This window comes from Urocitellus parryii, chromosome 5, assembly GCF_045843805.1.
Source record: "Urocitellus parryii isolate mUroPar1 chromosome 5, mUroPar1.hap1, whole genome shotgun sequence".
NCBI lineage: Eukaryota > Metazoa > Chordata > Mammalia > Rodentia > Sciuridae > Urocitellus > Urocitellus parryii.
Window position 1 is genome coordinate 15,612,918 of NC_135535.1, and position 27,014 is coordinate 15,639,931.

The 27,014-nt window shown below is 40.0% G+C and overlaps 1 protein-coding gene across 3 annotated transcripts in view; it reads right to left on the reverse strand.

Annotated features, from left to right (window-relative positions):
• Positions 1-25,292, reverse strand: part of Tcp11l2 (t-complex 11 like 2) — a 38,863-nt gene extending 13,571 nt beyond the window's left edge. Inside the window, exons 1-6 of one of the 3 annotated variants that reach the window (XM_026397763.2) lie at positions 25,162-25,292; positions 16,465-16,656; positions 13,988-14,123; positions 9,216-9,336; positions 7,547-7,767; positions 5,418-5,554 (exon numbers count right to left, since the gene is read on the reverse strand). In XM_026397763.2, coding sequence (XP_026253548.1) covers positions 5,418-5,554; positions 7,547-7,767; positions 9,216-9,336; positions 13,988-14,123; positions 16,465-16,621 — 772 coding nt within the window. In that variant the 5' untranslated portion in view covers positions 16,622-16,656; positions 25,162-25,292. Of the gene's footprint in view, positions 1-5,417; positions 5,555-7,546; positions 7,768-9,215; positions 9,337-13,987; positions 14,124-16,464; positions 16,657-25,122 lie in introns of all 3 variants that reach the window. The other 2 variants (XM_026397773.2, XM_026397782.2) reach the window with 2 other exon arrangements.
• Between the last annotated feature and the right edge of the window lie 1,722 nt (positions 25,293-27,014).

Sequence of the window (27,014 nt, forward strand, 5' to 3'; positions counted from 1 at the left end):
AAAACCACTGACTTATGATGACAAGTTGATATTTATTTGTTTTTGTTTATAAGTACATCTTCCAAACAAACCAAACAAAATAAACCAAAAAAAAATCATACTGAAGGCTATTCCAGATGGCTTAAAGTTTGGAAGCAATATTTCTCTACAGGGCTGTCTGCTTTAGGGAAAAATCCACTTTATTTTATTTTAGATCCAGTTCTAAGGTTTCCCACTAAAAACAAATTGCTTTTTATACCCCAGTTCTTATAAAAATTATACATTTAGTAGAATTTATAAGGTGGTTACTGCTAAGAAGTGCTGACTGAACACAGGTGCAGATTGGGGCGGGTGGGGGAGAGAATAGATTGAAATTCTTTCACAGACCCAGCAATTGAACCAGGATAATTTATGAGTAGCTGCTTGCAGCACTGCAGCCAAACCACCCCCAGAATTTCACAATTCTGTTCTCCACTGGCAAATGTTGTTCTTGGTTTGCTAGTTCTGTTTATAAAGACTTGTAGTCTTTTATTTAAAAGGCATCCAGCAGAGAAAGCAAAAGTGGAAATCATAGTGGATATAATTACAATGTGGCAGTAATAAGCATTTAGGCTGCAAGTTTAATCATTTATAGTTGACACATTTAAAAGCCCATTTAGTTATCTTGAACAAAAGCAACAGTGTGGCTTAGTGGTTCTCAATTTTGGCTGACTTTGGAATCACCCTGGGAGCTTTAAAAAGAAAAATAATGATCCCGGGCATAGCTCCTAGAGATTCTGATTTAATCAGTTTGAGGTGAGACTCTGGCATCTGCATTTTAATACACCAGGTGATTCTAATAGAAGTCAGACTTGCAAAGGATTGGTAAAGCAGAAAGAGCATATGTTTACAGTAGAGTATCAGCTTTTCTCCCTGGAATCTGCTGAGATTTCATGCCCACAAGCTAGTACACTGACTGATCCATGTGGCTCCAAAAGCAAAGTCAACCCTCAAGGCATTTATAACCTTTTTTTAAGGGGACAGCAGTAAGAACTTTACCATTCATTCACTCAACTATTCAATGATAACTACTGAGCATCTACTATGTGCTGGGTATTGTACCAAGTATTGGGGATTGATAGATTAATAAACATAGCCCCTGTACTCAAGAATTTTCTGGTGGAGTAGAAATGACTCTACAGGTGCATTGACTTAAGTGCCCCAATTTTCAGTTAGAAACATGTATCGCTCTTATCTATGGCATCTGCTCTTTTTTGTCTAGTAACACCCCACCTTCATTCTTTTGGTACTGATTTTCTTTGAGAAGCCATTTTCCCTCATTCCATGTTTTCCTTTGTGAATATTGATTAAGAGGCCTTGCCAGGATTGGCCTATCTTAGTCAAAAAGACATAAGTCCATCAAACCCTTCCAGGATTTTGAATGTGACTACAGTGTCAGGGATGGCCTATGTTTGAAGTACATGTTAACATTCTGACAATGAAGTCTCACTTTCCTTTGACTTTACTAGTCTATATTCCTGATGTTCTTTTTGGTTTCTGGCATTTTAATTTCTCCTTTGAGTCTGTGAACTCCCTTCATTTTTCCATTCATTTCCTTTTTGCTATGTCACCCAGTAAATACAATACAAAACAAAAAACCCCAAAAAAGTAGCAGAAGTAACAGCTTGGTTTAATTTGGACTTAAGAGACCTGGCTTCCAGTTCTAGCTCCAATACTTTCTAGAGGTATGACTGATTTTAAGCATCAGTGTGCTCTTCTTTAAAATGTTCCTAAGTGACTTATGTGTCAGGCAAAGACAATCATAATGGATTTTGATATATTTCTGGAAAAGATATTTCTGTCCCATAAGATTTTCTCTTTTCTTTTTCTTTATTTCTTGTGTGTGTGTGTGTGTGTGTGTGTGTGTGTGTGTGTGCGCGCGTGCTTGCGCGTGTGCATGCTGGGGATCAAAGCCAGGGCTACACTCACTAGGCAAGTATTCTACTAATAAGCTATAGCTCATGAAATAAAATTTATGAAAACATCTTATCAAATATGCTATCTTTCCTAGGGCAAAATAAAATATTTTCCTGGAGTCTGTTCAGAAATCCAGTGTATTTATCAGTATTAATTTTCCAATAAATTTATAAACATATAAGAATAATGTATGCACAAACATACAACATTACTTCTGTCCTACATGAATCTGTGAAGCTCTTATTTTGATATTAGGGCACCGGGCTGGCTTTTGGCAGAGTGACTTGGGGATATAATTTACAGCTGACAGATACTTTACTTCCTGCACTCTTAAATTCTCCAGCTGGAAAAAAATGATACATATGCATAGATGGATTTACTCTATTTGTAAATCTGTGGAAATAGCCAAGTCTATGTGAAAGGTGCAAATGAATTATGGGTCACTAACCCTAGGTTTTAAGGAGAGTTGTAATTAATTTGAGATAAACAAAATGATAATTCAACCCCATATTAAGAAATCTGCCTAAGATTCCAAGCTATTTTGATTCAAGACATAGGCAAATTTGCACACATGCGTACATACACAGACATAAAAATGAAGCTCATCACTAAACCTCAGAAAATTACTGCCAAGAAGATAGAGTTTAGGTTTCAGATTCAGGTTTTATGTAGGGTTCTATTTCTCCTACTACTTTTCCCATAGGAGCTAAAATAACACAGTTCTTGAAGTCACATAATTTTTGTCATAAAATGATATTTAGAATCTAGTCCCATCTGCCAGCTGAAACCAGAAATCCCTCTGTAATATTCCCACAGACAGTATCTTGTTTGAAGAGAGGCAGAATCCCAGAGGGTCGACAAGCACATGCTTTGAGGAAGGAACATGTCTGGATTATCCAGGCTCTATCACCTACTAGCAATCACCTGGTACAAGTATCTTAACCTCAATTTCCTCATTTGTTAATGAGGGTGATGATAGTACCAACACTTCATAGGACGGTTGTGCGGCTTGAATGAGCTGATGAAGTGTTTGGCACATGTAAGGACTTGGCATGCTCGAAGAGCTCAACAAGGTGTTAATTAGTACTGACTGTTACTAGCAATAGCAGGGGCCCATTTTAAAGTTAAAACAGCTCCAACTCTCAGGAAGGTCAAAAACAGCTGTCTGCTGCTGTCATTATACCTAATTAAAATACATTAATTAATTTAAAAAATACAGCAATCTGCTTTGTGCCTTCTATAGATCCTAGTCTGCTCCACAGGGCTTAAACAAAGTCTCTGATGGCATCCAAGGGGAGGATGGTGCCATGGTCCACTGGGTGGTCAAGTGGTCAAGCCTAACTTTGCCACTGTTCCCAACATGGCCCTCCATATATGCACTTCCCTGGGTGCATCTCTTCTGCTTTATTTCCATACAATTCTTTGTTGACCATTGAGTCAGAAAAGCTTACCCCCATGAGGATATGGGGTGGGGAAGGACGGATCACTTTATTCAGCCTTCGACTGGTACACACTAAATAACAGAGGCCAGAGACAAAGGTTTGTCAATGAGCAGTTAATCAACATCTTGGCAGCTGTGCAACATCTGGCACCTCAACTTTCTCACCAGGGGATAACAGTACCTACCTTACAAGGTAAATGGTAATGGTGAGAATCTAATGAGATCATACTTTCTCTACTTCCATTTTTCCCTGGCCCCTCTTTTTAATTCTCATTTTAATGCCCATGAGTCCTCTGAAACTGCTCCCATCAAGGTTATCAACAATTTTCTTCAATATTTAGTCACACCCAATGGCCAAACCTTAGCCTGCCTCATCTGGACTACTTAGCAGCACCTGTCACATCCAATCATTCTGGACTATTTAGCAGCCCCCTGCCCCATCCCACTTCTCCAAACACCACTTTGTTCACTTGTCTTATAGGATATGTCACCTCCTCCTGACTTGCACACTACCTCTGTGGCTATTCCTTCATAGTCTCCTCATCTCACCCTCTGGATACTAGAGTGCCAGGTCACTCCCCTCTATGACCACACACCCTCCACAGTCTCACCCCATATAATAATAGTGGTAAGTGCATAGAATGTGGAGACAGATATCTGGAGGATTCCAGTTCCATACCTTACAAGCAATTTTAATCTTTTCATGTCTCAATTTCACATCCACAAAACAGTGGATAACTTTGTATGCTGTTATAAAATTTAAATTAGTTAATACAGGCAAAGTGCTTAGAATATGACAAGCACTTACGTTGACTACTGTTCATTTCCATACCTTTATACATCATAAGTATACTGATTACTACCAAATGAATATCCATGATTCCCAGCACCCTCCTGAACTCTATTCTCTTACATCTAAATGACTACCTGATAGCTCCACACTAATGTCAAACAAGATTTCAAAGTTCATATATAAAAAAGTAAACTCTTGATTCCACATGATATCCCAATTTTCTCTCATCCAATATCCCCCACCTCACTAAAATGCATCACTATTTATCCAGCAGCTCAGGCCAATGAGTCATCCTCTATTCCTCTATCTTCCCTCGTTCAACTTTCAGCAAATATTACTATTTCTGCCTTCAAATATACCTGGAATCTGACCCCTTCACACTACTTCCACCACCACAACCTGGAATAAGACACCATCATTCCTGTCAAATACTTGAATTGGTATCTTTGTTCTTATACAATTTATTCCCTACCCAGTAACCAGAGTATTCTTCAAAAACAAAAATCAGATGTTGGTCCCCTGCTCAAAAACTTCTCACTGAACTTGGAATAAAATCTAACATGGCTCTCTGTTGCCTGCATCTCCCACAACACTCTCCTTACCTACTCCAGCCACAATATCTGCTTTGGCATCATTTTATTTATAGTTCTCTATGGCTAGAATGTTTTCCCCCCAGGTCTTCACACATTGTTTCCTCATCTCTTTGTGAACTCTTCTCAAATGTTATTTTCTAAAAAGGCAAAACTTCTCCATTCCATCAAAAAACACCACCCACCCTCATTCCTGCCCTGTTACTATCTGTCTCCTAATAACACATTTGAAAATATATGTTTACTCGTCGTGCCTATTAGCATGTCAGCTCCTTGGGGACTGTGACTGTTTTGTTCACGGTGGTAACCCCATGGCACAGAAATAATGTCCAGAACACAGAAGGTGTTCAGTAAACACTTCTTGAATGAATGAAAAAATAAACAGGGCTTAGCATAGTTTCTAGGACAGAGCAAACAACTGTAAGTTTGTGATGTCAATTTCAGAAAGTATCAAAATGACTGAAAGCAAGGCCAAAATAGTGACATTATGCAAAGTGTCAAAAATTAAAGTATCTCTGGGTTCGACCCCCAGTTACAAAAAAGACAAAAACCAAACAAACAAAAAAGAATACCACCAAAATAAACATAAGATTAAAAAAATTTAAAGTATCTTATTTTCATCCAAATTTAATATAAATACATGTTTTATCATACTTACTTGGAGTTTCTTCTAAAATTTCTTGAAACTTGCTTCTTTCGTATTCTACCAACTGGCGTTGAAGGTGTGGTCTGATACTTTTAATTGTAAAATTGACCATGTCCATTTTCATGAGGTCCAGGACATGAAATATTTGTCTAAAAATATTAAAATTTAAAACAGTTAAAGAGGTGAATAAGAAGTTAAACTGAAATTTATCAGCTACTATCTATGTGTCATAGTCTGCAAAAGATATGGTTCTGAAGTTCCAATTACTGTTTGTCAAGGTCACTTTTCATAGAATTCATACATGTATATTCCAAATACTTCTTCCACAGGTCTCAAGAGTATTTACTATATCAGATATAATGCCTCCAGCTGATCCATTAAAGCCAGTCATAAACAGAGAGAAAGAGAGAAAGACAATAAAAAGCATCAACAATTAGCCTTAACAATAATATAAAAAAAATTCAAGAAGGAATTTTCATTTGAAAGTCCTTGAAATTTTAAGGAGCCTGAACATAGTGTGCATGGTTTATATTTCTAAGGAAATAAGAAAAAATAAATCAATCAATAAAGTAAAAAAGGGGCAGGGCAGTGAGGCACCATGGGAAATTATTTCTTAAAAATGTTAGGCAGCCCTGTGCTGAAATCCACCCTTGCAACTGAGCAGATTTATGGCCATGAAAAAGTCACTCAATGTCACTTGGTCCATGTTTCCTTAAGGCTGAAAGAGGAGGACATCAACCTTGGAGGGGTATTATTAACAATCAACGAGATAATGAGGGTAAAGTGCAGGGGGCAGTGGCACATAGTAGGTGCTCAATAAATGATCAAGATGAACACCATATGTTTGGAATTTAATATACAGTAAGATATCTGGAAGAAAGGATCCCACAATCTTCCAGAAAGGAACATAACTAAGAATAAAATATATAAAACCTAATTTATAGATAAGGAAAGTGTTGCATTGAGAGACTATCAACTTGACCAAAGTCACAAAGTGAGTTACCTGCCACATACAAACCTATTTCCTTTTCCTACCTTTCTAAAACAATTACATAAAACTCAATTCCCAATGTGGGAACATAATAAATACATACATTTTAAAAAGGAAGAAAAGTTCCCATTAGTGGGAAAAAGTATTATAGACTCTTCTTTTCTCTTAAATCAAGTTATTGTCTACAAGGCTAGCTGAAATTCTAGCAATTTAATGTGCACCTCACTTCCTCAGGAAAACTACAGCAAAGATGGCTACCTGACCACTAAGGGTCTATGTTATCTCTCTACAGAGAGGTACCTCTTTTTCTGGCTGCAAAAAGTGTTTCCAGAGAGCAGTTGCCTTTCCCAGGTCCCTTTCAATCTAGGTGGGACCATAAGACTAGCCATAGACAAAGAATGTGTCACTTCAGGGCTAAGGTGTTTTTACATTGGGTCTGTTTTCCCCATGGTCTCTTTCTATTCCCCAGGTGAATTGAGAGGATCCTGAAAACCTTGGTGGAAAAAGCACAGAAGGAGCCTGGGTCCCCAAATAGCATGTGGAAGGCTGTCCAACCAAGAGCTCCTGAATTGACTGTGACATGAGTGAGAACAAACTTTTATTGGCTAAATCACTGAGAATTCAGGGTTTAGGTGTTATAGCAGCTAGTGGCCCTTAGGAATAAAGATGACTTCCTAGATCCTTTATTAGATCAAGTCCTTCTGCTGGAGGCTCCATAAGACCCTCTATTTCTCTTCCATACCACTTACCACAACTGTAATTCACTGTTCAAGCCCTGTCTCCCTTTTAAACCATAAACTCCCTGGTATCAGGAATCATTTCTATCTTTTTATCACAGCATCCCCAAGGCCCACAAATGCCAACCAATAACCCTGTCAGATCATTCTGTCTGAAAACTACACACACAGTAAACAACTGGCCTACTCCCTGTTAATGTGGTTTTCTTATAGGGTCAAGAATTCCTTTGGAAGATTGGGATGTAGTTCAGTGATAGTGTGCTTACCTATTACATGTGAGAGCCTAGGTTTGATTCCCAGCACTGACAAAAAAAGAATTCCTTAGGAAGACCAGTTATTATTCTGTGTCCCCCAATACCCACATTCCCTTCTGAAGAAACTCAAAGATACTATAAGAAAATTCAAGTGCTAACCTCAGCATCTCCACAATGTTACCAGTGGCCTTTAACTCTCTGATATCATCATCTCGCACGGGAGCACACAGCTTTCCCATTGTACTGATGACATAGTTGGCCAGGCCTGGGATGTCAACAGCACTGTGCTCGGCCTGTTGTCTAATGAGGTCTGTATCCAAAACTTCACAGATTTGGTTGCGAAGCCGGTTCCCACCAGGAGTAAGAAAAGAGAGAAGAATCTACACAGGGAAAGCAAGAAAAATTAATTGGGTCATTACATGAATAAAGGTTGTCACTTTTCACTTTTGTGTCTAGATGGCCAAGCTCCTTGTCCTTATTATAATGTCCCTGATGCCACAGATACTGCCTTTGCCTGGGAAACATACTAGCATCTCAACTCTAAGAAGAAATCTCTACCTTCTGAATCAAAGGCTCTCACTGTAGGAAATGACTGATTCTATCAGAATGAAAACAACTGGCAAAGAAGCTGTATTGCTAAGAGCCCTTCAAAAAAGACTATGGAAGGGCTGGGGTTGTGGCTCAGTGGTACAGTGCTTGCTAGCATGTGCAAGGCCCAGGGTTTGATTCTCAACACCACATAAAAATAAAGAAATAAAATAGAGGTATTATGTCCAACTACAACTAAAAAATAAATATTTTTTTTAAAAAAATACTACAGAAAAGCAGCGCAAATAAGTTGTACATTATGGCTCCAGAAGAACCCTTGAGAAAGAGTAGATGAAAACACCTGAGTGGCCCATTAAGTATCTTTTTCATATAAAATATTATCTATTAGAAAAACAAACTGTTTACTGAGTCTCCACTACACAGTGGACACTGTGCTTACATACACAGCACATGTCGGGAGCACAGGCTCTAAGCCACAGTGCCCAATTCAATCCCTCGGATCCCTCAAAGTTTTGGGACCCTGGGTGAATTATAAAACTTGGTTTCTTTACATAAAATTATAGGAGTAACTACCTCAAAGAGTTACAGTAAAAATAAATGAAAAATTTAGTACATGATATGAAGCAAGGGCCTTATAAAAGTTAGCTCATTTATTCTTGTAACTACCCTGTTAGCACTCAGGAAACTGAGACTTAGAGCCCATACTAAATTAACCTACCTAACTCCAGAGGCTGTTCTCTAGCCAACGCTCTGTGCTCCGCAATGCCCTGGTATCTCTACTGCCCTGTTTTCCCAGCCTCCATCCCACTTCAGAAAGTGCAGGGGAAAACTCTTACTAGTGATGGAGCTCAGTTTTTCAAAAAGTGTGGCCAATACCAAAAGGTATGAAATGGTCTTTGCAGGGGGATGGGGTGGGTAATTGCTATAGACAAAATGTGTGTCCTCCTCCCCCCAAATTCATATGTTGAAATTCCCAATAAATGATATTGGAGTGAAACTGTGGGAGGTGATAAGGACATAAGGATGAAGTCATCACGAATGCAAAGACCCTCTAGAGCTCCTTTCCTTTGTACCATGTGAGGACACAGCAAGAATGTATCCTCTATGAAAAAGAAAGCAGGCCCTCACAAGACACCAAATCTGCTGGGGACTAACCATAAGATTTCTCAGCCTGCAAAACTGTAATAAGTTTCTATTGATTAACAGCCAATTTCTCTATAATATACTATTACAGAAGCCCAAATAGACCAAGATACTAATTCACACAGCATCAACTTGCCTCTCGGATTTCTTCAAACAGTTTGATGGCATGTTCATATTCAGGGGGGTCAGCATTTAGTTCTGATTCCAAGACATCCCAGAAGGCCTGGTGAACAATATGCTTCACTTGACCAGCCAAGCTATAGCAATGAAATGGACTGTTTAAAATAAGAATTATTTTCTCTAATCTTAAAGACTCACTGTAGCAATTTTTAAAAATGCATAAAAAACAGAGAACAAAATAACCCATAATCCCATTATTAATCTATTGACTTATTTCCCCTGTTCAATACATTGTTTTAGTAGTTAAGAATACCAAGTATGCACAATATTAGATTTTTTTCATTTAGTATTCTGTCCTGTTTCTGCTAGATTTTAAAAATCTTCATTACCATGGCTTATAATAACTTCATAAAATTCTGTCTTAAGGACATAAGATTATTCAGCTAATTACTCTTCTACATAGATCTTTAGATGTGTTCTAAATTTTAGCAATGAGATGACAAAGTTGTTCTTTCCTCAACAGCTGAAGTTTTGTGGCAAGTAACAGAATAGGTTGACCCAAGGGGCATTTTAATGCCTGCCAACTTCCAATTCAATATCCCAGACCAAAACACTGAAAAAGGAAAAACTTACAATAGAATAGGTGGCCACCTTGCTTTACCCCTATATCAATGTCCTAATAGGTGCACATTAAAATACACATTCCTACACCATTTTGCAACAGCTTTTAGAAAACCACATATTTTCCTGCACTATAATTACAGATGTGTCTTTTGCCACAGAGCAACATATTTCTCCCAAGTAGAGGACACAACTACTTCGTCTAGGTACTGCCATTGTACCTAAATGCCTGACATTTAGGGAGCATTCAAGGAATGCATGGTGGATAAATTAATAATTTGACAGTTAAGCATATCTCCTAATTTTCCTTCTTTCATCTTTTTTTTATCCTCAGTGGTTCTGGGTTGAACCCAAGGCCTTGTGTGTGTTAGACAAGTGCTCTACCACTGAGTTAGAGCCCCAGCCCATTTAGAACATTTTAAAATTTTGAGAACAATTTCACTAAGTTTCCCAGGCTGAACTTGAACTTGCAATTCTCTTGCCTTAGCACCCCAAGTAGCTGGGATTACAGGCATATACCAATGTACTTGGCAAAATTTGCCTTCGTAAAGTACAAATAGCTAAGTATATAAAAGGTTATGAGAAATGGAAATCAGCCAAGGAGCATGAATTAAAATTGTTTACATAACTGCAAATGTTATAGTCTACTTAGCAACTTTAAATATTAAAACTTATTCTAGTTGTCCGAGTGAGTTTATTCAATAAAAATGCCACTGCCATTATCTGAGACTCTGCTGTGCAACTACAGAACAATGAAAAAGGCAAACATTGCTGTACAGACTTTTGCTCTTGACTTTACAAGCCACACACACATATATATATATATATATATAGCATGAAGGAACAATAAGCAATGAGCTAAAACAATTTTATGGTTCTGTAGGGACATCAGAGTTTAAACTGAAGTTTTCCTATATGCTTCAAGACACTTTTTAGCTCTTTAATTTTCAAGAGATTTGGGGGAATGGCAAGAAGGGATATGATCAATCCAAGCATTCCTACTGGGTATCAGAAACCTAATTTTAGCTCACTTTCCACCCCCCCCCCAAGAACTAAATGATAAAATGAGAGTGAGCCATATGTTAAAAAAGAAAAAAAAATTGGCCACTGTGAGGATCATCTGAAAATCAAGAAATAACTTGCTACTTCATTATTAAACAAAATAATGCATCGTAACTCTATACTTTGTTTTCCATGCTCACTTTTCCTAGCCATGGAAGAAAATGAAGGGAAGAAAGGTTAATATTTTCCACAGTATCAAAGTACTTAAGTACAAGGCACTTTTATGCCAATGATCACACATTTAAAGTGAGTAGCATAATCCCCATCTTATCTTTGGAGAGAGGCCCAGATATAGTCTCAGCAGAGCCAGGATTCAAACCCAGGATCTGCCTGATCCTAAAGCACCTTCACACTGGCCTTTACTTGTAATTTTTTTTTGGGGGGGGCACTGGGGATTGAACTCAGGGTCACTCAACCCCACTGAGCCATATCCCTAACCCTACTTTGTATTATTTTATTTAGAGACAGGGTCTCACTGAGTTGCTCAATACCTTGCTTTTGCTGAGGGTGGCTTTAAACTTGCGATCCTCCTGTCTCAGCCTCCCAAGCCGCTGGGATTGCAGGTGTGCGCCACTGTGCCTGACTTGCCACTTTTGAATTTAAAGTACAGATAATCCCAAACTGTCTTTAGTGATACTTTATAAAAATGATTAACTTTAAATTTTTATTTCTATTAGTCAATAATTGTGCATTGAACATCTAATATGTGCTTGAACCTGTTTTAGGCACTTGAGACACCACAGTAGAAAGAAAGTCTATGCCTCAAAAAGCTTATGCTAGCAGAAATAGACAAAAACACATTAAAATGAGTGGTAGAGCACAAACTTAGCACATGCAAGGTCCTGGGTTCAATGCCCAGGGCGCACACACAGACACATGCACACACACACACACACACACACACAAACACACTCTCTCTCTCTCTCTCTCTCTCTCTCTCTCACACACACACACACACACACACACACACACACACACACAAAGACTAAGATAATTTCAGAGCCATCAGCAGAACACGGTGAGTCAATGTACGGGACAGTGACAGGGTACTTATTTCACTGAGTAGGTAAAAAAAAATCTTCTAAGGTCACAATGATCTTTGATTTCAGTCTTCAACAGAGAGAAAAAGAAGCTGTATGAAGATGGAGGGCAAAAACACAAAGGAAAAGGGACAAAGTCCTTGAGATAGGATCAAGCTTAGTGTACACCCACATCAGGAAGGAAGCAGGAAGGAACATATTACTAGATAAGGTCTGGGAAGTAGGGCTTTCCAAGCCATCATAGTTTAGATTTTTATTCTTCATGTAATACAAAACCATTGAAAGGCTTTAAGCTAAGAAATGACTTGACCTGATTTATCCTTCAGAAGGATCATAATAGCTACTTTGTGAATATGGAGGAGGACTGAGGCAAGTTAAAAATGAGATGAGGCAAACAGCTGGGACTTAGAGAGTCAGGTCAGAGGGGGCCTAGCTTAGGGGAGAGAGCTGGTATATCATGCAATTACCAAAGAAAACCAAACAGATAGACTTTAGCCAGTAATCTTTAAAAATATTAATTATTAACAACATCTCTAGGAGAACTATGAGCAATATATACTCCAAAGAAGAAAAATTATTATACTTACTGGTTTTCCTGCTTTAAAATGAACAAAAAGTTATAAAAGGAATCAAATACTATCTATAAGTTATCTTAATTAGAAGAGAGAGAATGCCTCAGGATTAATAATTGGCCCTGTGAGGTTGAAAAACGAACAATGCCATTATCCATGAGTTAACTTTACCTTAAAAATAAATGATCTGTAGTAAAGGGCTCAAGCCTTTTTTCCTCTTTGTCCCAGAGGAACCGGAGCCACTGATGCCAGCGGCTAGGTAAGATATAAGAGTGCAGCTCTAACTAGAAGTCCCTGGAAATGGGATTAACCAAGGAATACCCACTGGTGGCTGTAATTCCTACCTACAGGTGTGCTGGGTTGCCTATCCTTAAACTCTGGCAGTTCAGTTGCATTTATTTATTCTTTACAACTTGGGTATCAGTTTTTAATTTTTTATTTGTTCTTTTTAGTTATACATGACAGAAGAATGTATTTTGACAAATTATACATATATGAAGTATAATTTCCTATTCTTGTGGCTGTACATGATGTGGAGTTACATGGTCGTGTATTCATATAAGAAAATAGTAAAGTTAGGTTCAGTTCATTCTACTGTCTTTCCCATTCCCATACCCCTTCCCTTCCCTTCATTCTGAATATCAGGGTTTGTTTTTTTAAAGAGAAAGAGAATTTTTAATATTTATTTTTTAGTTTTCAGCGGACACAACATCTTTGTTTGTATGTGGTGCTGAGGATCGAACCCGGGCCGCATGCATGCCAGGCGAGCGCGCTACTGCTTGAGCCACATCCCCAGCCCAATATCAGGGTCTTTTTAAAAAAAATTTTTAGTTGTATATGGACACAATATCTTTATTTTTATTTATTTTATGTGATGCTGAGGATTGAACTCAGGGCCTCACACAGTGGGAGGCAAGCGCTCTACCACTCAGCTACAACCCCAGCCCAGTTTTTAATAAACAAAACAGCAAATATTTCTTAAGTGTGTACTATAGGTCACACAGTATCTGAGGCAATCCAGATAAAGCAACAAACAATACAGGCATAGTTCTGCAATTGATGGTGCTTTCAATCAAGTGGGGATGATGAACACTGAACATAAAATTTATAATTTTGTTTTTGTTTTTGCAGTGCTGGACCCCAGGGCCTTATGCATACCAGGAATATGCTCTACCTCTAAACTGCATCCCCAGACCAAAATTATAAGATTTCTTCACAAAGGGGAAGTGGTGGAGGCTATAGAAAGAGAATTAACTGTAGTTTAGGGGGATCAGGAACATAAGAAAAGCTTTCCTCAGGAAGTGACATATAATTGAGAAATTATACAATCCTACAGAAATTTTTTAAAAATATAAGATCTTGTTAGGGAACTAAACAAGTTTATCTCCTGTGGATATTACACAAGAACTTCCAGGAATCAGTATGAAATACACACACACACACACACACACAATTTCAGCATTGTTTATGCACAACAAAGGTCTATGGGTCACCTGTTCTCAGGGACAGCATCTTGTTTCAATTCAAAGTTCTCGTTTACAGCAATCTCATGAGCAAGAGTCATGTTGGATAAGTTCCTTGCTGCAGTCATCACTTCATCAAATGTCACAACTCTGGGAGGGCTTGTTGCTGAAAGAAAAACAAAAGTCAGTCAATGCTATAGAAGAGAAATTGTCACCCAATAAAGCCATCTGATGTAGACAAAGTTTAATTTATTCCTACGTATACTTCATGGTTTTATAAGCAGAAAGAATATAAACAAAATAGGTGGATTCACTCACTTTAATAACGAACTTGAAAAATAGTTTCAGGTGCTATATTTAATAATAAATTTTTATTTGATAGTAAATTTTCAAATGTTTGTAAGACAAGCTTATTAAAATATGCCTATTATAACTTATTTTAAAAAAATTAAATCATCTTATTTTTGGTACTTGCCTTTATTTACATATATTATACAGAGACTGATGATTTTTTAATTTGGTAATTAAGAATTCTCATTTATTTAAGTAAACTCAATATGAAATACTTATTTATAAAAATGTAATTTCTAAATGTATAGACAGTATAACATAAGGTTTAAATTCAATCCTAAGATTTTCCTGCTTATAGTTATCATTTGACTTCACTGAGATATAGATAACCTCCTATGAAGGCTGGCCTAGGATTAAAAAATATAAGTGAAAAAGAATATAATAAGAGCTCAATAAATCATTAAAGAAAATAAAATATATCAGAGAAGCTGGATAATTTTCCTCTCAGTAGGAAAGTTATAATAATCTGAGTTATTTCTAGTGATTTTACTATGAAAGTATTATACATGTTTATAAAATTAGTTGGAAATCTTAGCTTCTGTTAAAAATCATGATCTTGAACAATACAAATGATGTAATATTTTGTTACTTAATTTTTAACAAAGGTGGGGAGAGGAGAAGAGAGGAGGAGGATGGGGAAAGGAGGAGGACAAAGAAAGGTGAAAGAGAATAACATCAAAATCCTTCTTCAGGACTATCTATGTAGCCTGTTATCGGATGCATGAACCTTATATATAAAATGTCAAGAATAAGAAAAAACAGTGTGCTGGGGTTGTGGCTTAGTGGTAGAGCACTTGCCTAGCATGTGTGAGGCACTGGGTTTGATTCTTCGCACCACACATAAATAAGTGAACAAAACAAAGGTCTATCAACAACTAAAAAAAATAATTATAATTAAAAAGAAAAAGAAAAAGCACAGAAACTTGAGGTGGTTGCTGTTAATTCTTTTGTCAACTCTACTACAAGATTCTCCTTAAAAATGGCTGTATCCTTTGGCCCAGATATCCAAAGTAATTTCCAGAAAGGCTTCATGCACCAAATAAAACACTATTTATAACAGCAAAAAACAAATAGAAACTAACCTTTTCTTGTGTGTAGTGTTAGGGATCAAACCCAGGCTTTTATGCATGCAAGGCAAACACTCTACCACTGAGCCACATCCCCAGTCCACAAAATGGAACTAAATGTTCAATAATAAATCAATTGGTAAGTAAATTTATGGTCTATTCTCTTGAAGTAAGCGGTCATAAAGAAAGTTTAGAAAATATATTATCACAAGTAAATGTTTTAGTTATATAACTGAGTAACAAGATTCCATATATGTATATACGTCTGTGTAAAGGATAAAGATGGCAAAGTGCTGCCAGCTGTAGTCTTTGGGTGATACTGTAGGCAACAGTTTCTTTTTTCTATACTAATGTATTTTCCAAGTTTTTAAAATAAAAAACATAAAAATTTTAAATACAAATGAACAAGTCTTTTTAATCTATTAAACATCAGTTGCCTTTTTTCTATATTTACCTTGTCTGTTTAAGCTGTTGTAGGATAATGAAAAATCTTAAAAAAAAAAAAAAAAGCAAACACACCTGCTTAACACATCTCCTGTGTCCACATACAAAAAAGGAAAAAGCTGTCTTCCTTTGCTACTCTTTCAATTCTTTCACATAACCCTGGTGTAGTAATTCTCCTTAAGGGCCCCTTTCTGAGTGACTTGCACAACAGGGTTTGCAATTAGCAGGAAATCTCTTAGAATATCTCACTTCCTGCCTGATATTTCCACAAGTGCATGTTTCCTTAAATGTGAATCAGAAAACAATCTGGTTTGGGATTGATTTTAATTTGTCCAAGAAGTAATCACAAGAAGGAGTAGCTTTCTATCGTTTGAGAGAAAAGAATGGGGTGAGGAGCCTGATTTATAGTCAAACCAAAGCAGACTAGAGACACTGATCAAAGTAAATATCAGCAGTTGTGAGCTTTAGTGGCTATTTCTGAGAACACACACAAAATAGCTGCAGTCCCCCTGCAGTGCTATGCTGGTACACCAAGAAATGAGGGTTAAGCCTGGGCTTTGCCCTCCACCATTGTTGAGTTTTCAAATCCAACAAACACTCTACAAACACCACACCACCCTCAGTCCCGCTCCCCTGTGGGCTCACAAACAGGAGAGCTGGATTTGCTGGAGGAATCGCTTGTGAAGCTCTGTCTGGAGCACTCATAGTCACTGAGTGAAGCCATGCTCTCGGAAAACCGTGAAGAATCTGAATCACTTGGATGGTCCTCGCCCACACATTGCTTCTCGTCATTGAATGGCATTTTGTGTTACTTGAGTATGGATAAAGAGAGAACACCTGTACAGACAAACAGACCCTGCATCAACATTCTGGGGCACTTCCATTGGTACCAGTATGGACAACTATACCCACAAGTTTAACAGTGTTGAAAAGCTTCCAGAATATTACTGTGTCCCTCCCCTAACACCCCAGCCAGGCAGTCACAAGGCTATCAAGAATGCCTTCCAGAAAAGGGATTCCACACTCATCAATGTGAGCTGACTCAGGACATAACCAGTATGATTGCAGAGCAGCTCTAAGCAATGACATATTCTTTAAAACAATATGCTAAAGCCAGGAGCACTGGCGCATGCCTGTAATCCCACTGGCTCAGGAGGCTGAGACAGAAGGATCAGGAGTTTAAAGCCAGCCTCAGCAAAAGCAAGGTGCTAAGCAACTCAGTGAGACCCTATCTCTAAATAAAACAAAAATTAGCTAGGGATGTGGCTCAGTGGTTGAGTGCCCCTGAGTTCAATTCTCAGTATTGCCCCCCCCCACACCAAATAACTAAAAATATATATGCTAAGACATGGGAAGGTAAGAGAAAGCAGGGCTCTGGGAGGGGTCATATTGCTCTTTCTGCCTTGGGGAGGTCACTTTACCCCCTACCTCATCGGTGAAACTGGACTGGAAGACTGACCTCATAGTGTACTTAAGGACTGAATAGGACAAAGCTCATTACAGTGCCTGGCACAACAATCAAATGTTACTTATTATTGCTTTAAATAAAATAGTTTTGAAAGTAGACTCTTCATGCTCTCTATAAGCTTCTTGAGAGAAGGAAAGACTGATGAAAATCTCTGGCTGGTCTTTAGCCTTTCCTCTTCCACTTTCACATGAATTGCCACAACATGAAGAATAAGACCTAACATTTGTTTTTTTTTTTTTGAAGTAGCTATCCCCACCCAATGAGTGAGCAGATGGTGATTCACAGAACAGGGGAACAGACTCGAGACACAAGGGGACTTACTATACCACAGAACCAATCCCTTGAATCTAAAGTGAGTGCTGTTTCTGGGATATCAGACTGCCTACCAGGGAAGGGAGTCAGGCCTGGGAACAACCCAGAAAGATCATGGGCACAAAGAATGACCAGGAGCAAGGCCTGTGAGGAAGCTGGCCTTGATATGTGTGGTGTCAGCTGACACAAAAAGAAAATTTGGGCCCAAGGAGAAAGGCACCTCAAATCCTGAATGGGCAATGATAGGAAGAATTCACTGCATCCCTTTAAATCTGAACCATCCCATGCAATAGAGGATACAGAACTTTTTAAACTGCCAGAATGTGAAGCCATAACTATGCAGAATAAAATCAGTGGAAATGCCTGCAAGTTCTTGGATGATTCCAGTTACTAAGTGCTCACAGTGCACCCAGAAGCAGACACCAGGAAGAGTTAACAGTAAACAAAATAGATAGGGCCCTACTCTCATGGTTCTCAAGCCCAGTTACGCAAAACTGTGCATGTCAAATGCTAGAGGAGAAAAGGAAAATAAGGCATTGTTGAGAAAACATGAGAAAGAAAAGGGAGGACTGGAACTCAGGAGGGGGAAGGCACTAGACTTTGTTGAGAGAAACAGCCAATTTTTATTCCTTGGGTGGTGACAGAAACAAGAAAGAGCCTGAGAGAATACACCAGGTGTGAAAAGCCCAAGGGCGTCTGCATACTGCCTCACCTAACAACTTTCGGTCCTAACACAGAAATGCATCCTTGTCCAGGCCACCACTTTTCTTTCTGGGGGGAGGACATTGGGAATTGAACCCAGGGATGCTTTGCCACTGAGCTATATCTCCCCAACCCCCTTTTAAAATATTTTTTATTTCAAGACAGGGTCTTTTAATTTGCTGAGGCTAGCCTCAAACTCATGATCCTCCTGCCTCAGGCTTACTGAATCTTATTATAGGCATGCATGTTCAGCTCCAGGCCACCAATTTTCCAAGGAGAAAACCCCTACCTGCCTCTGCAGACTAAAGGACATGGTGTGGACTGCAGCTGCCAGGAAGCACCCTACCCTATCTCAGAATCCTAAGCTAATCACCATGAACACAGGCTATAAAATAGCCCTGGGCCCTTACAACTTTAGTGGTGAAATAACCTACTCTACCCTGGGACAACCAGCCTCTACCTGAGTTTTAACTCCAACCTGCTGATGGAAGGGGAGAGGAGACAGAATAAAAAGGGTTGCTATAACCCTTTTACTGCCACCAAACCCTAAATCCTAAATGGAGACCCCTCTAGTTTGCTACATCCCTCGTTGCCAACATTTTACTTCCCATTGATGGTAATCTTGAAAATATACCTTCTTGGGGAGCTCCCACCAGAGCTCTTGGTACTCCCTTGAGTACATGTGCAGCACATATCCACAAAAGCACTTGTATGGTTATTTTCTTCCCATGGCTACTTCCGAATCTGCTTAATAAGGCAGACACTGAGTCTTGTTCACCACCAGTGCCAAGTATATGACAAGTATTCATTCAGTGTCAACTGAAACACAATCATTGAATTCCATTTGGTACAGCTTCAACTAGAACATTTGCAAGCTGATACCACTACACATTTACATGCCTGGTACTGCCAAAGTCCAAGCCCCAGTGCAGGGAATGTACTACTTAAGCCTAGTTTATCAGATTTAAAACTCAAATTCCCAGGTCTCTGTCACACTCTCATTTAAATATCTTAAAGTTTGTTTCTACCTTTTTTTTTTTTCCTTCAGTCATCTCCCCGCAATGTAACAACTTGGCTCTGCTCTTGATTTTCACCACTACAGCTGCCTCAAATGAGTATCTCTGGCTGTTTTTCCAAGTACAAGTGAATAAAAGCTTTCATCCATGGGAATGTATGAACTAGGTTAACAGTTATTACTGTCCATTATATTCTACCCCAGCTGGACAGAACATCTGGTAGGTTTCTTAATTGTATTTAACAAGGCAACCAATTGCAAAGATTTAAAAAATAAAAAAGCTCTAGGTTAGGAATTAGAAATCAAGGGTTTGGGGCGTATGTCGGTCATTAATTTGCTATGTGACTTCACACACACCACATCTTCTCTCCTGACACTTCATTTTTCTAAGAGGATTGGGTCAGTTATAGAGTTTCTTTCAGCTCGAAATTGTTAAAATGCTCCAAACCAGAGTTCTATGAGGCATCACTAGAAGCTCTAATAAATTAAATGTGCTCAGAGCAGGCATGTTTAATTGCATGCCACTGCATGCCACTACACTTTCTGCCAGCAAGTTACTAGAGGTAAAATTCCTAGCACAGGGGATACAACAGAAAATTTTAAAGCTTTGCAATGTTTAGAAATACTTGGTAGAAGCCTTCCCATTATAACTGGGACTTAGTGTATCTAAGCCCAAAAGCCTGTCTTTGAAGATGCTTATTATTACTCTATTAGAAAATTATCCATTTCCTCTTATGGGAATATTGATAATGCCTGATTCTTAGGGCTGGGGTAAGAATCCACAGTCAATCTAGAGAGAGTACTCAGCACAGTGTCTGACACAGAATAAACAGGATACAGAGGTTCGCTTATGATTACATGCTTGTTTGTTAATATTATCACCTCAAGCATTAAAAACTGAAGGAGAAAACAGTTTTACTCCAGGACAACAAAAGCATGTTCCCTTACAGATACACAAGGCTGGTAGTCACCCTAGGAGAGAACTCTTACACGTGTTTGAAATACAAAACACAAAAGCAAATGGCCCATCACAGTGTGCATGGTCCTCTGCTAGTCCTTCTCACCTACTCTTACCCACCCTTCTTGGTCTTGAGTTTCCATTTAAGTCATCTAGGGACAAAGCTACTTGACTCAAAAGCCAATGAGGGTAGTTAGATTGCTTTTTAAAAGTATTTTGGGTCCCCTCTTAGGCTGGTAATGATAAAACTAGGCTTTTTAAAAAAGAAACATAATAGTTCTCATACTCACAAACTTAGATCTACCTAACTTTCACCAATGCAATTTACAGGTAAATCAAACAACTTTTCAGGAATACCACATCCTACCTGGAGGCTCACTCACTGGTCAAAGGTAAAGACAAAAGGTTGCTCCAAGCAAAGCCTCCAAAGGTAAAGACAAAAGGTTGCTCCAAGCAAAGCCTCCAACACTACAGTGGATTACTAGTCAAAGCAAATGAAATACCACATTTCATATCTGTATTGTACTACTCTATTCTTTAATAATAATAAATAGTCTTTTGACATTTTGAGGCCAATGACTCAAAGGCAGTCAGGCACTTAAATATTGCATAATAAATGAACAGATAAATGAATGGCAGTGTAACTACTGACATCTTAGAGATGAGGAGCCTTAAGGGTCAAGTCATGCTTCCTCCCACAGACTCCGATTCCTCAGCCTATGTCCTACTTTACTTTTTTATTTCCTCTCTGCAGCAAACTATAACTATAAGTGGTCCTGTACTGGTGTGAGATTGTAAAGATATGCCAGTGATAATATGCATTTCACTGACGTAGGAAGAACAGTAGCTAACCCACTGAACTGGGTTCTTAATCCCATCTCTTGATATTTACTAACTAGAGACAGGGAACTTACCATTTGTGTAATAATAATAGTAATAATAATAATAATAATAATAATAATAATAATATCTACCCTGTAGAATTGTTGTAAATATTAACTGAAATAATCTATGTCAAATAACTAAGTTCCTAGTAAGGGCCTGAAGATGTCAACTATTATTTTAGTCTTATTAAAATAAGTTAAAGGTCAATGTCATAAAAAACAAAAGCTGAGGATATGTTCCAGATGAAGATACTTGGTAACTGCTGTGATTTGAGGATGACTCCAAAACAGCATATTTTGGAAACTTAATCCCAATGCAATACTGTTAGGAGGTGGGACCCATCACGGGTGCTTAGGACATGAGGGGTCCATGCTCATGAATGGATTAAAGCCAATTACAGAGAGCATGAGGCCATGAGTTCAATCTCCGTGCTTTCTCTTGCCCATGTGATGCCTTCGGTCATGTTATGACTCAGCAAGAAAGCCCTCATCAGATGCTGGCCCCCTAATCTTGGGATTCTGAGCCTCAAGACTGTGGGCTAAATAAATTTCTGTTTGTCATAAATTACCTAGTCTATGGTATTCTGTTATAGCAGCACAAAATGAACTAAGGCATAGATTCTGCACTGGACAAAATAAATGTGATCAAGAACATAGTTAGAATACTTGAATCTGTTATTTGTATTCTACCACTAAATATATTAAAGTTGATAAATGGACTATGGTTGTTTTAAAAAGGACCTTGATGTGTGCAATTTTCTCTCAAATGATACAAAAGAGAAAAAAACAATAAAACATAGAGAAAAATGTATTAGGTGAATCTGACTTGCAGTGGACAACAAGATGTTTGAACTATTCTTGGAATTTTTTTCTGTAAGTCTGATAGTATTTCTAGACAGCCACACTTGTCATAAAGCCCATCTTCAACAGTGCTTGGAAAATAAAACAGCCAGAGTCCTTCAGAAGGGGCAAATAAATTCACTCCCAGGTGATTTCCCTTTACTTACAAGATTATCTTGGCTGTAGTTTACAATTTCTTTGTGATCTGGCCTCTGCCTACTTCATCCTGCTCCATTCCCCCCTAACCTAGACACAGTGACCTTCATTGGGTCCTGCAGACATGTACAGCTTCCTACTTTGGAGCCTTGCACCTGTTATTTTCTCCCCCTGGGATGTTACTCTTCCTGATCTCCACATGGTTGGCTCCTTGTTGTCATTCATTTTAGAAATTTATTATCACAATTTCAAGGTGAACTTCCCTGGAGATCCTACCACTTACCTCATCTACATAAGCCTTCTAGAGTAGAGCTTGGCACACCACTTGGGATATAGTCTGGGCTCAACAAATGTTATTGTATGAACAAAGTAAGCCACAGTCCTATTCATAAGACAACTTGGATTTTCGTTCTCTTCTACCCCAATCACATTACTCATATTTATTATGTAGTCACTTAAACTATTATAGTTATCTGCATATCTTTCTCCCTGCTAAATTTTAAGCTGCTTGTGGTAAGAAGCTATGCCTCCCTTCTCCAATTCCCAGTGCCTTCTTCAACACATTTATAAGGCATCAATAATTCAAGCTAGCAAAGACTTAGTTTCAGGAGTTTAAAGAAAATTTTTACATGGTGTCTTTCCACTCTCCTAAAAGCACTGAAACCAAATAATAACAATTAGGGCTAACAGTCATGGAGTGCTTATTATAATCTCAATATATGCACTCAGTATTTTATAAGTGTTTTAAATATTTTACCTCCTTGGGTCCTCATTATAGCCTTATAAGCTAAGATACTATTCCCATTTTATAATAAGAACCTGAGGCTCAGAGAGATTGCATTACTTCCCCAAGGGTGCACAGCAATGCAGAGGCACAAGTTAAATCTAGACATTGAAACCCTAAAGCCCATGCACTCTATTACTCCAGGATGGCTGGAGAAAATTCAGTGTGTTGCTCATTCTTTCCATTCCCACTCTGCCAAATTGATCTATCTACTACCACGTGGACACTTGCACATGTGATAGCAAGCTGACCTTACTCTGGGATGGCTGCTCAAGTACTATACAGTGAAGGGCATTACTGAGAAAGTTCACTGTCCAAAATAACTCTCAACCACCCCACGAGAGTGACTGAAAATCCTGTATCAGGGAACCAATCCTTATGTAAGCAAAATCCCTAGTTAGAGCCTAAATATGATCCAGAAGGTTAACTGCTTACAGCTAGCATGCGTCATAAACATTTTGCAGTGAATTATTCAGATTATCCAGCAGAGTTCTGAGGAATGGAACCCATCCAGTTAAGGTTAGGTTATGGAAAAGAGAAATTTCAAGGAACATCTAAGGGGTATACTCCTTCAAGACCAGATCAAGGTCAGATGGAAGGTACACACGTTCACCTATATGTAGTAAAGGGCAGGAGGGGGTCAGAAGAGTAAGACTAGACTCTTATAACAAAATTGGAGATGCTTAAAAATGTCCACCTTCTGCAAAATGCTGCTTTAGAACCGGTCCCAAATAGCAGCATTAAAGTTATTCACGCATAGCAAAGCAAAACCACAGAGCACAGAGATAGGTGCCTGCACTATTCAGCTAGACAATACTGGTCTTCATCAAATTAGAACCAACAAAGAGCTAGATAAAAGCCAACAAGCCAGTCACTGTCTAAAAAGCAGATGTTCATGCTACACATGGCATTACAGCATCAGGGAGAAGGATTTCTAGGCACTTTTCATAATTGAAAGCACTCTCCCTACACCCCTGTTGGCCCGTTTTAATACCTGTACTCCCCCCTAAAGGGTCCTCAACCCTCACAAAATGGCATTGATGCTGCTTCTACACATGACTGGGTATCTTCAGCCCTGGGCCATTTTAAGCCAGACAACCTCCACTGGCTGAGAGGGTTGATTATGAAATCTCTTCTAGGGTCAAGAGGAAAGGGCTGACAGGCAGGCAGGCAGGGGGGCGGGCAAGGGAGCCTCCTAAAGTGGGAAACACTGAGATAACCTCATTATCTGTTGGCAGGTAGGAAGGGCAAGATCTCTGGACTGGAGATCAGAGGTGTTGGGGGCTCACTAGGGCCAAGGACACTTTGTCTTGTTTCTTCCTGGTCAAGGTAGGACAATCATCTAGGAGAAAATTCCCCAAACTTGAGTCCTTTGACCAGGCATCGCAACTGTACCCCCTGTCTCCATCTTCTACTTCCAATAATTTGGCAAACAATTATCTTGATTAGATATTTGCACTTAAATAAGTTTATTTTAAAAGGAAAACTTTGTACCATCAAGAAAGCACTTCGTTTAATGGAGCAGTTTTCCCTCTTACTAACAAAAACACGTAACTATGTTTATCCACGTGCCACCAAATCATCTCTGCTACCCTCGGCGATGCCAGCTCAAGGAGCAGCTTTGGGAAGCACAAAGCTATCCCTGCGAGGTCCAGGGTTGGAGCCCAAGCCAGTCAGTGTTTCCACGCCTCCTCCCGGCGAGGGGCAAGTCCAGAGGACTCACCCGGAGGCCACCCCTCCCTCCAGGAGTACCACGTTTCCTGTCAAAACAAACCCGAGGAGGAGGGGACGGCGGAGGCAGAGCCGAGTGCCCGGGAAACCCCGGCAACAAACCCCAAACACTCGCCGCGGGCCCCGCCCGGCCGGGGAAGGGGCCTCCGCAGCCCCGGTGGAAAGCCGCCCGCGGAGCAGGCGCTGGCCCCGGCCCGGCGGGCTGTGAGCGGCGCCGAAATGCCCGGACCCCGCCGCCTCCGGGTCCGGCAGCCCGCGGCCACTCGCGTGCGAGTCCCGTTCCCACGCGGGACGGCAGTTCTAGGTCAAACGGGGACAGGGACGGGGTCGGGGTGAGGGGTCAAGCTTGTTGGTTCCTGGGCCCCGCGGTCTCAGGACGGCGTTCCGTGGTGGAGCGGGGAGGCCTGGGCTGCCCTGGGTTGAGCTGTCCCCTCTCGGGCCCTAGCTCATTACCTCACAGACCGAGACCCCTCCCCGGGGAAGGATACGCACTGAGTCCGGCGCAGAGACAGGAGGAAGGCGACCAAGTGACCCCAAACCAGGGGTCTCGGGGAGTCCCCTAACCAAGCGCCGCACTACCTCGGAACTCCTCAACAACTCCAGCCCCTCGGCACCCTCCCCCCGCCCCCACACGCGGTATTTAAAGGGCCCTGAGAGACTCCAGGGAAGAGGCCACCACAAAACCCGCAAGAGGGAGGATGACGGAGCGGCGGAGCCCGGAAAGGCAAGTCATTTCAGGCTCCGAAAGCCGAATTCGCACATAATTAACCAAGACCCAAAGAATATTCCCGAGGTTCGTATGGAAAAGGGTGAAGATAGCTCGGGATGGAGGCCGTTTAGCATGCGAGAAGGATGCTCCCCCGCGCAACGAGTGGTACGGCCCGAACTGAGCGGGGCGGGGAGAGGAGTGTTTACGGAACTGGGGCAGCCTTACGGTGGGAAGGGCCGGGCGTTGGGGGCGGGGCCTAGCGGAGGCGGGGCGCCGGGCGTTGAGGGCGGGGCCTAGAGGGGGCGGGGCCAGGGAAGTGCTCGAGTCCTCTGCCCAAGGCTGGATGCTTCTCAGGCTCAGTGAACCGTGCTGTCAGATCCTTGCCCCTCCTGAAACTTTCAGAACCGTCACACCTCTTACCTAGACCTGGCACACTCAGCTAGGTGCCCATCACCGCACTGTATACACACACAAACACGCACACACAAACACAGAGACCAGCCAACCGAAAACGTCACAAGTGGACTTTCCCAAGCACTTCAGAGACTCACCAAGTCATCCACATTTGTGTCTGCATCTCCATTTAAAAACACGGGTTCAGATTTGCACCTGGACGCTACGATTAGCCCCTGGGAACCACACCTACCCAGGTTCTCGGAAGACTTCGTGTGCGTGCAAAAGATAAAGCTTCATACTTCCTCTAGGGTTCTTTGGCAGCGCCTATCTCTGGGAGAAGTTTCAACTTGGGTTAATGTAAATAACCAGCTATAGGAGAGGTTCTGTGCGGTCAGGCTGCAGTTCATCTCTTGTGAACTCGCTTCAGGGCATACAAGAAACAAATTCCCCCCCACCATACACATGAAAACCTCTATGTCTTCTGCCAGAGGTAAATGACTATTACTTGGGAGGCAGTTTCACGCAGGAATGTTAGTAGATTGTGTATAAACCTAGGTATTTCTGCCTAGTGCTGAAATCATATCTGGATTGTGAAGGCAAATTGGCCAGCACTGTTGTAGAAAGAAAAAGAAAATCAAAAGCAGACTGGCAACATTTTAAAGCAGGATAGAAATCCTGGTTTTCAGTGGTTATGACATGGACTCTTCTTAGGTTCAAAGCCTGCCTCTGATATTTACTACCCATGTGATCTTGATCATTGAGAGTAACAATAACTGTTCCATTGGGTTATCATGAGGGTTATTATGAGGAGGAATTGAGATGAAGTATGTAACATGCGTAGTGGTGTACACAGTAAGCACTCAATCAGTGTTAGTTTTTGAAACTATTTGGCAAACCACTCTGAATAAACTTAGCTGGTAATCTGTAGAGATTTATATGTGTTTTCTTTTGTCACTCCTTCTGAAATATACAACCATCTGATACAGATCAAGAGATTAAAAAGAAAATGTCGTTACCACCCAGGTTCTTCCTACAAACAAACCCTTATTTGTATCATTTGTTGGAATACGCAGATGACAGAAGTCTCCAATTTGAATTATTGCCAAATAACAACCACCACACAACTGCCATCACCACCATAAAAGCTCCACAATAGAAAGATTAGCCAAAAAATATCCCCAGACTGCTGGTAACTCTGTGACAATGACACATTGCAGCATTGCTTCCTTTGTAGCTTTGT